This window comes from Strigops habroptila, chromosome 2 (assembly GCF_004027225.2).
Source record: "Strigops habroptila isolate Jane chromosome 2, bStrHab1.2.pri, whole genome shotgun sequence".
Classification (NCBI taxonomy): domain Eukaryota; kingdom Metazoa; phylum Chordata; class Aves; order Psittaciformes; family Psittacidae; genus Strigops; species Strigops habroptila.
Genome location: NC_044278.2, coordinates 63,955,217 through 63,966,966, shown reverse-complemented (window position 1 = coordinate 63,966,966; position 11,750 = coordinate 63,955,217). Strand labels below are relative to the sequence as shown.

At 50.4% G+C, this 11,750-nt stretch overlaps 1 protein-coding gene across 3 annotated transcripts; it reads left to right on the top strand.

Moving 5' to 3' along the window:
• Window positions 1–378: 378 nt before the first annotated feature.
• ING1 (inhibitor of growth family member 1) lies at window positions 379–7,563 on the top strand. 3 transcript variants are annotated; one of them, XM_030477027.1, is made up of 2 exons: window positions 379–1,398; window positions 5,923–7,563. In XM_030477027.1, exons 1-2 carry the CDS (start codon window positions 1,257–1,259, stop codon window positions 6,624–6,626), a joined length of 846 nt encoding a protein of 281 aa, XP_030332887.1. In that variant the 5' UTR covers window positions 379–1,256; the 3' UTR covers window positions 6,627–7,563. The 3 variants fall into 3 exon arrangements, with proteins under 3 accessions (XP_030332887.1, XP_030332889.1, XP_030332888.1); XM_030477029.1 differs by lacking the exon at window positions 379–1,398 and adding an exon at window positions 2,915–2,939; XM_030477028.1 differs by lacking the exon at window positions 379–1,398 and adding an exon at window positions 4,125–5,831.
• The last annotated feature ends 4,187 nt before the right edge of the window (window positions 7,564–11,750 follow it).

Sequence of the window (11,750 nt, the reverse complement as noted above, 5' to 3'; positions counted from 1 at the left end):
ATTGGCTGGAGCGGGTGTCGCCCGCCGTTGGGGATGATTGATGCGGTTCCCTGCTGAGGAGGGAGGCCGCGCTTCAGCTCAGCGTCCGGCGGCGCAGGCACCGCCGTGGCGTCGCACAGTTACCACCGCTACCCCCTCACCCCGTCCCTCCTGGGGAAGCCCTGGGAGTGGCTCCCTTGTGGAGAAAGGCGAGAGACTCCTCCAAAGTCCGTGTCCTACCGCAAAAGCACCCAACTTGCCCCGCCAGCCCGGCCCCGCGCTCCCCCTCAGCCTCCCCGCCGGCCGCTCGCCTCACTCGGAGCGTCCGCCCCCCTCCCTGCCTCTTTCCCTCCTCCCCACGGCGGCCGGGCGGCTGGCCGCGGGGGCTTCCTCCCCACCGAGCCGCCCGCCCCCCTCGCTACGAGCGCATCCCCGCCGCCTTCCCTCCCCAAACGTGAGGAGGGACGATGAATATGCAGAGGAGCGCTGGCCCCGCCGCGGTTCCGGGAGGGGGATGGGGTGTCTGTGTGTGTGTGTGTCCGTGTGTGCGGTGAGTGTGCCTCGCTCTGTGTGTGTGTGTGTGTGTGTGTGTGTGTGTATACAGCGCTGGGAGGGGTGCGCATGCGCCGTGCGTGGCGGGGCTGAATGTTTCCCAAGTGTTTGAAACTGGTATTTGGGTTTTCCACGTTGGATCAAGTGCGGCGTATAGGAGCGAGGAGTGCTGCGTTAATATCGCCGGGGAGCAGCGGCGGCGGCGGCGGTGAGGAGGAGAGCGGGGAAAGGGGGGAGCGGAGGAGAAGCGGAGCAGAGCGGCGCTGGCGCATGCAGAGGGTCTGCCGCCGCTCCTGACAGACACTTTGCAGAGCACATTTTGTTTCCAGATTGTTTCGGAGGAGCTGGTTTAAGCCCCTCTCCTTTCTCCTCCTCCTCCCCCCCCCCCCCTTCACACACACACACAAATCCCTCTGATTGTTCCTACCACCTCCTTCGTGAATTACCCACAACGACAGCCATTCAATCAGCTGCTGCTGGCTGTAGGGGACTAGCGGAGGGTGTGTGTGTGTCTCTCTCTCTCCCTCTGTTTCACACAAGAGGAGTCAGATGTAGCTTCCCTCGGTTTTTTGGGGGAGCTACAGAGAGAGGTGGGCAGGGAGTGAGCCGTTCACCGGGGTTACCGGCTGTGGAGGGAGCAGCACTTGCTCTCGCACGGGCAGGGACAGAGAGGTGTGGGGAAGAAGATTTTTTTTTTTCCTTCCCCCCCCCCCCCCCTTTGCCGGATGAAAATGTTGAGTCCTGCAAACGGAGACCAGCTTCACCTAGTGAACTATGTGGAGGATTATCTGGACTCCATCGAGTCTATGCCCTTCGATCTGCAGAGAAATGTCTCCTTGATGAGGGAAATTGACGCCAAATATCAAGGTAAGTGCTTTCTCTGTGTGTCCGTGTGTGTGGTGTGGGGCTCCGGGGGGTGGAGGGGGAGGGTGTCTTTCCCTTTCTTTTCTTCAGAGCTGACCCTCGGCTCCGCTTGCCCCTCTGCACCCCACAGGGATGGTAGTTTTATTTTTGGGAGGTGAAAGGAGGGAGAAAGCCGGGAGGAGAGATCCGAGGAGGGAGAGGGGCTGATCTGCAGCGTTAGCTCTTGTCATGGGGCGGAACAAAAGGTCTCCAGCTTCTCTTATTAAGCAAGGACTCTGCTTTTCTGTGTAAATTGGTGGCCAAGAAGGCGGGGGCAGGGAAGTGGGGTGTGCGGTGCACAAAGGGGGGCCGTCCCCGGCCGCGGGGCTGAGGTGGAAGGGTTTCGGGGTACGGAAGAAAGTGCTGGGTGGACAGAGAGGGAGAGATTACAGCACAACATTTAGGAATGTACAGTATTCATTATGGCTGTAGTAGGGGAGAGAGGCAGCTAGTGAGGGAGGGAGGGAAGGAAAGAGGGAGGGAAGGAGGGAGGAGAGGGGGGTTAGGCGAGAGTGGGGGGCAGGGTGCGCTTTCTTCGCTCCCTCCTCGGTGCCTTTCGTTTCACCCCGCAGAACAGCCCCGCTCCGTGGGGCGGGGGGACGCGGGACTGCCGTGTGCGGTGCGGGGTGTGCGTGTGGGGGGGACACGGCGGGTTTACGGATGTGCTGGAGGCTGAAGTGCCCCTTCCCTTCCTTCCTGCCTCCCCTCCCGCGCTACCGGCACTCGGGGCACGCCGTCCCCGTGCCCCACAGGCGGAGGGGAGGGGAGGCCGGTTTGCGCGGGGCTCGGGCCAGTTTTGTCACTTGCTTGCCGGTGTCCGCTCGGGAAGGGGAGGGGGAAGGGCTTTACTCGGTGCCGCCGGCAGCGGTGACAGCCGGGGTGCCAGGCGGGGAGGACCCCTTCTCCCCCGGCCTGCGCGCCACCGTGCATGTGGCCTTAAGGGCGGGTGGGGGGGGGGCTGTGAGTCTTGTCGTTTCCCCCGGCCGCTCGCCGGGTAGCCCGGCAACTGCCGGAGCAAGGGGCCGTGGGTAACTTCCCGGGGGGCGAGGGCTGGCGGGGCAGGGAGGAGCAGGAGAGGGCAGGGCGGGCAACGCGATTCTGGCGCCCCCCGGGAGCGCGCCACTGCCTGCAGCGGGCACCTCCGCGCTTTGCTGGGGAAGCGGCGGCGTTGCGGCTTTTATCAACGCCCCTCGTTAGCATAGCGCGGCGCGCCCCGCCCCCGGCGCACCTGATTGGCGGGGAACCTCCCCACCGGCCGGCCGCGGCCCTTCCCCTTACGCCCATTGGTCCTCGGTGGGGCTGTTCCGCCTCTGCGCCCCGCCTCCGCGTGACGTTGGGAGAGGCAACTTTTCCGTGGGGTTGATTTGAATAGCTCGGCCTGCCCCGCCCCGCGCGCTCTGATTGGCTGCGGCGGCGGCAGCGGGCAGGCCAACCTTGGGCGTTCGGAGCGTGACTGACGTGTGCCCGGGACCGGGGGGCGCCGCTCCTCCCGCCTCCCCCTGCCTGTGAGTGGCGCGGCGGGGCTGGCGGGGGCGGGCGCAAGCTCGCTCTGCCGGCTGCCATTGGCTGTTAGGGGTGCTTCTGGTGGTTTCTGGCTCCGATTGGGAACACCGCGCCAGCAGGGGCGGGCTCTCCCCGGCGGCCGCTCTGATTGGGCACCGCCCGCCGCCTCCTCCCCCGTTCGCTTGGCTCCCGGCTATGCTGCCAACCGCGCGGACGCGCCGCCCGCTTCCTGCCGGAGAACAATAGCTGCGCCGTCACTTCCGGGGCGGGGCCGCCGCGCTGGTTGCTAGGAGAAGGCGGCGGCTCCGCGGGCCCGGCGGGACGCGGCCGCGGCCTGGGTGGGTGCGCGGTGGCCGCCCTGCTTTAGGACCTTCGGGGCCCGCCGCGCCGTGGCGGCGGCGCCCTCCCGTCCCCGGGCAGCCGAGCTCGCGGGTTGCCGGGGCGGGGAGGGGGCCGGGCCCGCCCCAGCCCGCGGGTTGGCCGCTGCCGCCCGTGTCCCGCACGCCGTGTGCCCGGTGGGGGACACCGCCGCGGGTAGTGCCCAGCCGGCCGGGAGGCGGCGGCGGAGCGCGGGCGTCCCGTCATGGCTTGCGATCCTCCTGCCCGCGGGGATGCATCCCCCCTCCGCTGGGCCATCGGCTGCCCGGTTCTGTCCGCCCAGACCGCTTGCGGCCGTTACGGTGGGGTCCCAGCCCGGGCGAGGGAGCTGTCCGGGAATAAAGCTTTCGCAGCGTGCGGCACCGTCTGTTTTTGTCGTTTGAATGGTGTTTGCGGTGTTGGGGGGGTGCGTGCACAGCTGGGGAGCAATTGCGTAACACGCAGATCGCGCTAAGCTCCGCTCGTCGGTCCTTGTGCTGCAGCACGCCGGGAGAAAGCGGCTCTTTGGGTGTCCTCTGGGCGGGCGGCTTCGGCCGAGCTCGCCGCTGTGAGGGACGGCGGTGCAATCCTCCCCCTCCGAGCTGCAGTAAACAGCTGTCTAGCCGTCTCCTTATAGCTTGAGTAACGTGTTTCTGACGGTGATGCCGAGCAGCCCTTTCTGTTTGCCCGCGTTAGTGAGCGGGCACATCTCGCACCGCACCTTGCATACTGAACGTGTCCGCGCTGCGGGACGTGCTCGCAAGGCTTTGCACAAGTCAAAATCGTTGCAGTCAACTATTTCTCCTGCATAATAGGAGGTGCTGTGGTGCCAATGTGTATACGCAATACTAGAGCTGAAGTTTTCGTAACACCCAGCTGAAGTCATTAGTTATTTTGTGGCATTGAGAGAGCATTCGTCATGAAAGATACCTACCTGCCAGATTCAGGTGGGTTAAACTGATGACATCAGTCGAGTGCCAAAGCTTAGAACACAAAACTACTTGCATTTCAGCCCCTGAAAAAATTGAACTCTGGATTTTTAGTCCTCCTGAATGCTTAATCTGTACATTTGGGGTTCTTTTTTTGGTAGCAGTGTTTTGTTTTCTTTGGGGTTTTCTTGTAGTTAGAAAAAAGAAGGCATTTGATTAAGGTAGTTAATAATGTATTGAAATACTAATGTTGGTCACGTAGGTGATTTTGCAGTACCACCTGACAGGTTGTGCTTAACTCATGTGAGAAGCATAGGCTGCAGCTCTAAAAACTAAACTCAAATTTGGCATAAACTTTCCATGTCTTCACTGGAAATTAAGAACATGTGCGTTCAAAAAATCTGCTCAGGCAAGACAAAACCTAAATCATAGGAAAGCTGTTAGTTGCATATGTATCACAGTCTCTTAAAAAAAAAAAAAAGTTTAAAAAAGTTTTGGTAATGCCATTTGCACATGTGAGAGATCCTGGTTTCTGCCAGGTGAATTGAGGTTAGATTTTATATCTCGATGTATTTGGCTTCTCTATGGCAGAATGTTCTAACCTGTGAGAAACAGAACACAAACAAGAAAAGAGATGCAGGAAAAACATCCTACGTGTTTTTAAGGACTTAGTATGGAGATGCTGAGTGTCCTGTATGTTTTAGTTGATTTAAGTGTTGTAGTGAAACTCAAAAACATCTGCTTAAAAATAGGTTTCTAGAACCATTCTTGAAACTTGAAACACTTTTGAACACTGTTTTTTCTTATAAACAACATTGGAACAATCCTTGAAGTGCAGTTCAAGATCTAATGTATTTTCAATGTTAGCATTTTAAGCTGGAAGCTCTGGCTGCTCCGGGTGTTGCATGTCGTCTTTAATGTTATCTTCTTTTTATTTCCTTCTCTGCAGTAAATATATGATGAAGATTGTATTTCTGTGTTCTGAAAGTAAGCAACAGGTATTTTACAGAAAGCATAGAGAGGAAATCACCTGGACATCTTGGATATTGTGATCGTAATTCTGTAGTCCTGGGGATTTAAGTGCCCTCACTTTGTCAGCAACTCAGCTGTAGTGGGTGAAACTTGCCATCGCTTAGCCTTCAGCCCCACGTATTTAGAGGTTTTTCTGTATCATCTGTCAAGTGTGAGAGTGATTATTAAGTAACCCAGCATCTGATTCTACACTGGTTTGTGCTTTCTTTCTTTCTTTCTCTCTCACTCTCAGTCATTCACTAAAAATATTAATGTTGTTAGACAGAAAATGTCCAGAAAAAAAGCCCCAATAAATTAATTTCCCCTCTAATGTTACAGTTAATTTTGGAACTTTTGATGGGGGGTATGTGTGCATATTTTAATTAGTTATTTTTTAATTACTGTTAAGTTTGAATGGAAGAATTGTCAACATGCATAAAATGATATTTAGTCACTTTTTTTTTCCCTAAATCAGCATTTGCATCCTATTCCTGCGGGACCGACCAGAGCAAACGTAACCCACTGGAGTCATCAGCCACTTGTCAGATATCAGCTTCAGGGAATCTGTCTTTGATCAGCTTTGCGCGTTGCAAAAAGGTGTTGCTGCATGGAAGGAAAAATACGGGAAGGCTTTGTTTTGCCATTCTCCCTGTTGAAAATACTTATACTTTTTATTTCTTCCTTGCAGAGATTCTGAAGGACCTGGATGATTACTATGAAAAATTTAAACGAGAGACAGATGCCGTGCAGAAGAGGAGAATGTTGCACTGCATCCAGAGAGCCTTGATTCGGAGTCAGGAACTAGGGGATGAAAAGATCCAAATCGTCAGTCAGATGGTGGAGCTCGTTGAGAACAGAACGAGGCAAGTGGACAGCCACGTGGAACTGTTTGAGACCTGTCAAGAGACTAATGACACCACTGGAAACAGTGGGAAAGCCAGCCAAGATAAGTCAAAGAACGAGACAATCGCGCAGGCTGAAAAGCCCAACAACAAGAGGTCGAGGAGGCAAAGGAACAACGAGAATCGAGAAAATGCCTCAAATAATCATGATCATGATGACATCACCTCAGGAACTCCAAAGGAGAAGAAAGCAAAGACGTCCAAGAAGAAGAAACGATCTAAGGCAAAAGCAGAGAGGGAAGCTTCTCCCCCTGACCTTCCTATTGACCCTAACGAGCCAACATACTGCTTGTGCAACCAAGTCTCCTATGGAGAAATGATAGGATGTGATAATGATGAGTGCCCCATCGAGTGGTTTCACTTTTCCTGTGTGGGACTCAATCATAAACCAAAGGGCAAATGGTACTGCCCCAAATGTAGAGGAGAAAACGAGAAAACTATGGACAAGGCATTGGAGAAGTCTAAAAAAGAAAGGGCCTACAACAGGTAGTTTGTAGACTTTTCGTAGTGAATAAAACCAGAACCACCAAACCAGTGTATTTATTGTCAGTGTCACCTTTGTTGAGGTGAAAGGATTGTAAAATGTATATTTTTAAAGGAGGTTTAAAACTGAACCATTCCTGTTACAGGGACGGCAATAAGCAATTTTGGTTTTCATTTGGTAAACTGTAACAAGAATGTGGTCTGTGGACCAATGTATTCCAAAAGTAAAGTTATAAGAGTTTAAACTGAATATTTGGGTGGGACTTAAAAGATAAATTAATACCATCTTTGTTTCCCTTTTCTTTCAGTGCTGGTAGCACTCTACCCATTAAAATTTTGATGACAAATATCTCTGCAATGTAATTCTGTTTTCTTTAATGAAAAATATTATTTACCTTTTGGCCAAAATTGTTCAATAGTTCAGCAATCTGGTTGTATCTGAATAAAGCTGCAATACATTACAAATGTAACTTCTTTCAGCGGTAAGCAGTGTGAGAGCAAATAAAAGGAGGGTAAAATTTGGTTCCTGCTACAAAGTGTCAGTATAACAGTTCCCTAGCAAGAGTTTAAATAGGCTTAGAGGATTATTTTTTACAAAAATGAAAGTTAATGGTTAAATTTTACACAACAAATATTTTATATGCTGGCCAAGATACCACAAGGGCCATTTTAAAATGATTGAATATGTTTTATATTTAACCAGGAAGTGGTTTAGTAATGAGACTTCACATAAATGAAGCTTTATACTGTCACAGATAGTAGTGTAGCAATCCTTAATTTGTTTAAGTTGTATAAATGTACATTTTAAACTGGAGTTGCACTTACTGTATTATACTTGGAAATGCAGCCAAATGCCATTGTGTAACCAATGTGCATTTCCTGCTGTATGTATGAAAATTGTACAGCTGTGATATTAAGAAATAAATGAAACAACTTTGACAGTTTGCTGCTTTAGCAATCCTGTTTAATGATCATTCATATAGCTTAAAAAAAAAAGGAAGTTTGTATTTAACCTCAGCAGCTCCAGCAAGCTGCTGCTTGGAAGCCTGAAACTGTTGTAGTGGTAACCAAATTGCAGTCGTGATAAGGAATCTTCACAGACCTTGTGGCCAGCAAGGTTGCAGGAGAGCCAAAATAGCATTTGATTTTCCAACCAAATCCACTCTTTTGTGCTTGCAATTACTCCCAGACCCAGACATTTATCTGAAATGGTGGTCTTGCTCAGTTGTTTTCATGCTTTTACATTATGCATATAAATTATTCCACGTTTGTTGCCAGCAGAAAGATCTTTTGCATTACAGCATTTTCAAAGTATTATTGCAGCTATTCCGGGGTAGGCGTTTCTGTTCTTCATGGTGGCCTCGCGCAAAAATGCACTAGCTATGGCTGACGTGCTGTGCGCTGGGTTAGGTACCCAGACCCCCTGTGGCTTAGCTTTATAGCCAAGCTTGGTCAGACTGTTGCCTTCACCTGCATGGCTGGAGGGGCCAATGTGGCTGAGCTGATTTCGTCTCCTCGTCCCCCTGCGGGCCTTCACTGCAAGTGAGAAGGGGATTGGACCAGCAGTAACAAGGCTGTGGACTCAAAGGTGGTGAAATCCGGTAGGTCAGGCAAGAGTCTTGTGAGCATGTGGGAAGCTGGGGTTGGGGTTTTTTTTGGAACACAGCATTCTCTTGGAATTTATAATTGTGTTGTTTTGCTTCCGTACCACTGAAGTGATGCTGCTTTTTCCTGATGTCTTCCAGCAGGCCTTTCTGCTGGGGGAGACAAGGCTTTGGATCCAGTCGAACATGAGGCAGTTGAAGGGGATCAGTGTTTTCTAAAGATGTACCTAAGAGCCCCAAGATGCACGGCATCACCTTGCACAAATATTTCCTGCCAGACAGACGTAATCACAGTGACAAGTAGAAGTCCTGTTTTACTTCTGAATAGGTACACTAAGCGTGTGTGCATGTGCATTGGTGTTCCCAGTCACTGTTACACCATCCTTGCCCTGGACAAACGACCACTCCAAATCATGTCTGCTCCTGAGGTGGTTTAGGGTTGGTGTGTTACTTCTCTACTCTCTTGCCCTTCTCTTTTCTCTAAAGCTTTCTGGTTTTCTATTTTCCCTACCCACTTACTGGCCATTCCTGCTCCCTCCACTTGCTGCTGTTGTGGCTGATGTTTCTTTTCTGCCCCAGCCGCTCTGTTGTCCTCCCACACCTGCACTGAGAACACTGATACCTAGCAGGGTTGTACTAGTGAAACTTCATATAGAAACTAGTGCAGGCATGGTTTCAAACCAAGCCTTTTTTCATAAAGTGCCTGCACTGGTCCTGCAGGGCATTTTGAATGTGAAAAGCCGGAAGAAAACACCAAAGGTGCAGAGGAGTATGGTAAGAAAGTTCAGCTAAAGATGGATCAGTAAAGCAATATTTATATTCCCTGAAATGAATGTATTTCTAGCTACTGAAGGCTAGCTGTGGTCTCCCCTATTTCAGTCCTTTGCGAAAGACAGCTGCTGAACTGCAAAGCAGGTTGGAGCTACATCCCTTTCTGCATCTTCGAAGACTCGTGTTAGCTTCCCAACTCGCCCTGTTACAGGCTGCACCATTGTTCTGCTGCTTGACCCTGAGGTTTGGCTGGACTGGCGTGGTACTGTTTGACAGGTCTAGTTTCAGTTGATGGGCACAATTAATTAGTTAGAGGTACTGTGCCGTGGCACTAAGCTCTTTGTTGATGGAAGTGAAGCCATCTCATGTTATACTGACAGGCTGCCAAATGCTGTGTACTGGGCAAACTTTGCTCTGGCTTTGCTATCTTGTCTAAAATGCTGTCTTTACAAATCCTCCTTTCTTAGTTATTTGCAGTGAATTTAATGACCATGAGAAACTGTCATCCTTTGAGCCAGCTTTTGTTATTTCTGCATGACAGACCAGCTAGTTTGCAAGCTTCCTTTGGACAGGGCTTTGAGCAGCCTGGTCTGGTGGAAGCACCCACTAGCCATGGCAGAGTGGGTGGAACTAGATGAGCTTTAAGGTCGCTTCTAACCCAAACCAGTGTATGATTCTGTGATATGATTCCTTACACTGCCTATCAGGGTGACAGTGCTGTGACAGTGTGGAGATCATCTGCAGGTATGAGAAAACATCTGAACCCTTCAGTGACCCTTTCCCACTGAGGCTGCCAACAAAAGGCTCGAGGGAGAGAGAGGCTCTCCTAGGGGCTGAGCTTGGGCTTCTGACTCATTTCCCACAGGCTAATGATCAAGGTATGGTAGCATTAATACAGTATATAAAATCAGGAGGTGTTGAGGAGGAAGTCACAGCAGCAGGAATTGCAAACTCCTTGAATTTCTCACTGCAAACATTCAAGCAGCTGTAATCACTGCTAGTCTGTGGTAGGTGTCACAGGTAGGTCCATGCTGTGTTGCTGAACCCTTCAGCTGATGACAGAGTCCTTCCAACTACTGAAAAGCAGCATTTCAACGCTCAAGGCAGCTGGCAGCAGACCTTGCACCTGAGCAGTCCCCATCCTCAGGAGGCAGATTTGTTCTGCAGCAGGGCAGCTGGCAGCGAGGAGCTCGTGCTGGAGTCAGGAGGTGAAAGGTGGCAGTGAGGGAGCCCTTTGGGTGCTATGTCAGCTCCAATTGTGAAATGTTCCCAGCGGGAGAGAGAGGGAGAGCCACCGTGAGCCCAAAACGTCAGAGAAAGCATCAGTTTCAACCACCGTATTACCTGAAAACATCCCAATTAAGCAGAACTACAGCCTCCATTAAGCAGCAGCAGCCCTGGCCATGTGTATCATTAGGTTTAAATAGGTTTTTTACTAATTAAGCACAGTTGCTGATTAGCTGTGTCCTAATTTCATGGAGCATGCAGAATAAATACAATTGAATCGGACTGCTCCGCCACTCATGTTTTGGTAGGGTATTTTTAGTTAATCTTTTTAATTGTAATATCAGTGAAAGAGGAAGACAAAATACTGTAAACTGTTTCACAGAATAAAATACAGAAAAGGTTCTCTGTAATAGAAATGCTTCAAGACAAATTTGAATATCCTTGGAGCGCATTCTGTTGGTTATTATCATCCTCACAGCCTATTTGCTTTGCCTACATAAAAACCCCAACCTGTGCTAGCCATAGCTCAGAAAAGCTAATAATTTTTTGCTTCTGAGTATCAAAAGTAGTGCAACCATTCAATGTAATGTCAAAAAATAATTAAGCTAATAATGCTTCACGCAGCTTCTTTCTTTCCCAGGTATTACTGAAGTCCCAAATGTAGCAAGCAGGAGGAATGACACAGTAAGGAAAAGCACCAGAGCAAAGCATGTATAGGAAGTGCTGAGGCACAATATTAAGATTTTCTCCTGAGTTCAGGATGCTAAGGTTATTTTTCCCAGTAAGCGTTTATTATTGTTGGTAGTCAAAAAAAGCTCTTACTGAAGAAGCGTAAGTAAACATTGTGGCTTAACATCCCTGAGAAGGGCTGCTGGCTTTGCTGTCCTCTCTGAAATACCTTGGAAATTCAGCTAACCCTTTGTAAAGCCTTTGCATACTATCCACCTAACATAAGGTCATGGATTCTCAGATGCTAGTTCAGCCTGGAGAAGAGAAGGCTCAGGGGAGACCTTAGAGCAGCTTGCAGTACTGAAAGGAGGCCTACAAGAAATCTGGAGAAGGGCTTTTTACAAGGGCGTGTGGTGATGGGACAAGAAAGAACGTCTTTAAGCTGGAAGAGGGTAGACTGAGATTAGTCATTAGGAAAAAATTCTTCACTATGAGGGTGCTGAGGCACTGGCACATGTTGTTCAGAGGAGTTGTGGCTGCCCCATCCCTGGAAGTGTTCAAGGCAAGTTTGGATGGGGCTTGGAGCAACCTGGTCTAGTGGAAGGTGTCTCTGCCCATGGCAGAAGGGGGTGGAACTGGATGGTCTTCAAGGTCCCTTTCCAACCCAAACCATTGTCTTCTATGCTGCAGTAATGAAGAGTGTGGAAGTAATCCCAGTCGGATGGATGAATGCTTTGTAGAAGTCAAAATTCCTTTTAGTTGTTGGGGGGAAAATCTAACCTCCATCCATATTTTAGGTAACTAATGAAGCAGGGAGCAAAAACTGTCTGAAATGGCAGAATTCCCCGCAGTACAGTAAT

Excerpts from the sequence above, each read along its gene's own strand:
- ING1 (XM_030477027.1), top strand. The coding sequence starts at position 1,257 with ATGAAAATGTTGAGTCCTGCAAACGGAGACCAGCTTCACCTAGTGAAC. Across the intron at positions 1,399-5,922 it reads AATTGACGCCAAATATCAAG|AGATTCTGAAGGACCTGGAT; the intron begins GTAAGTGCTTTC and ends TCTTCCTTGCAG.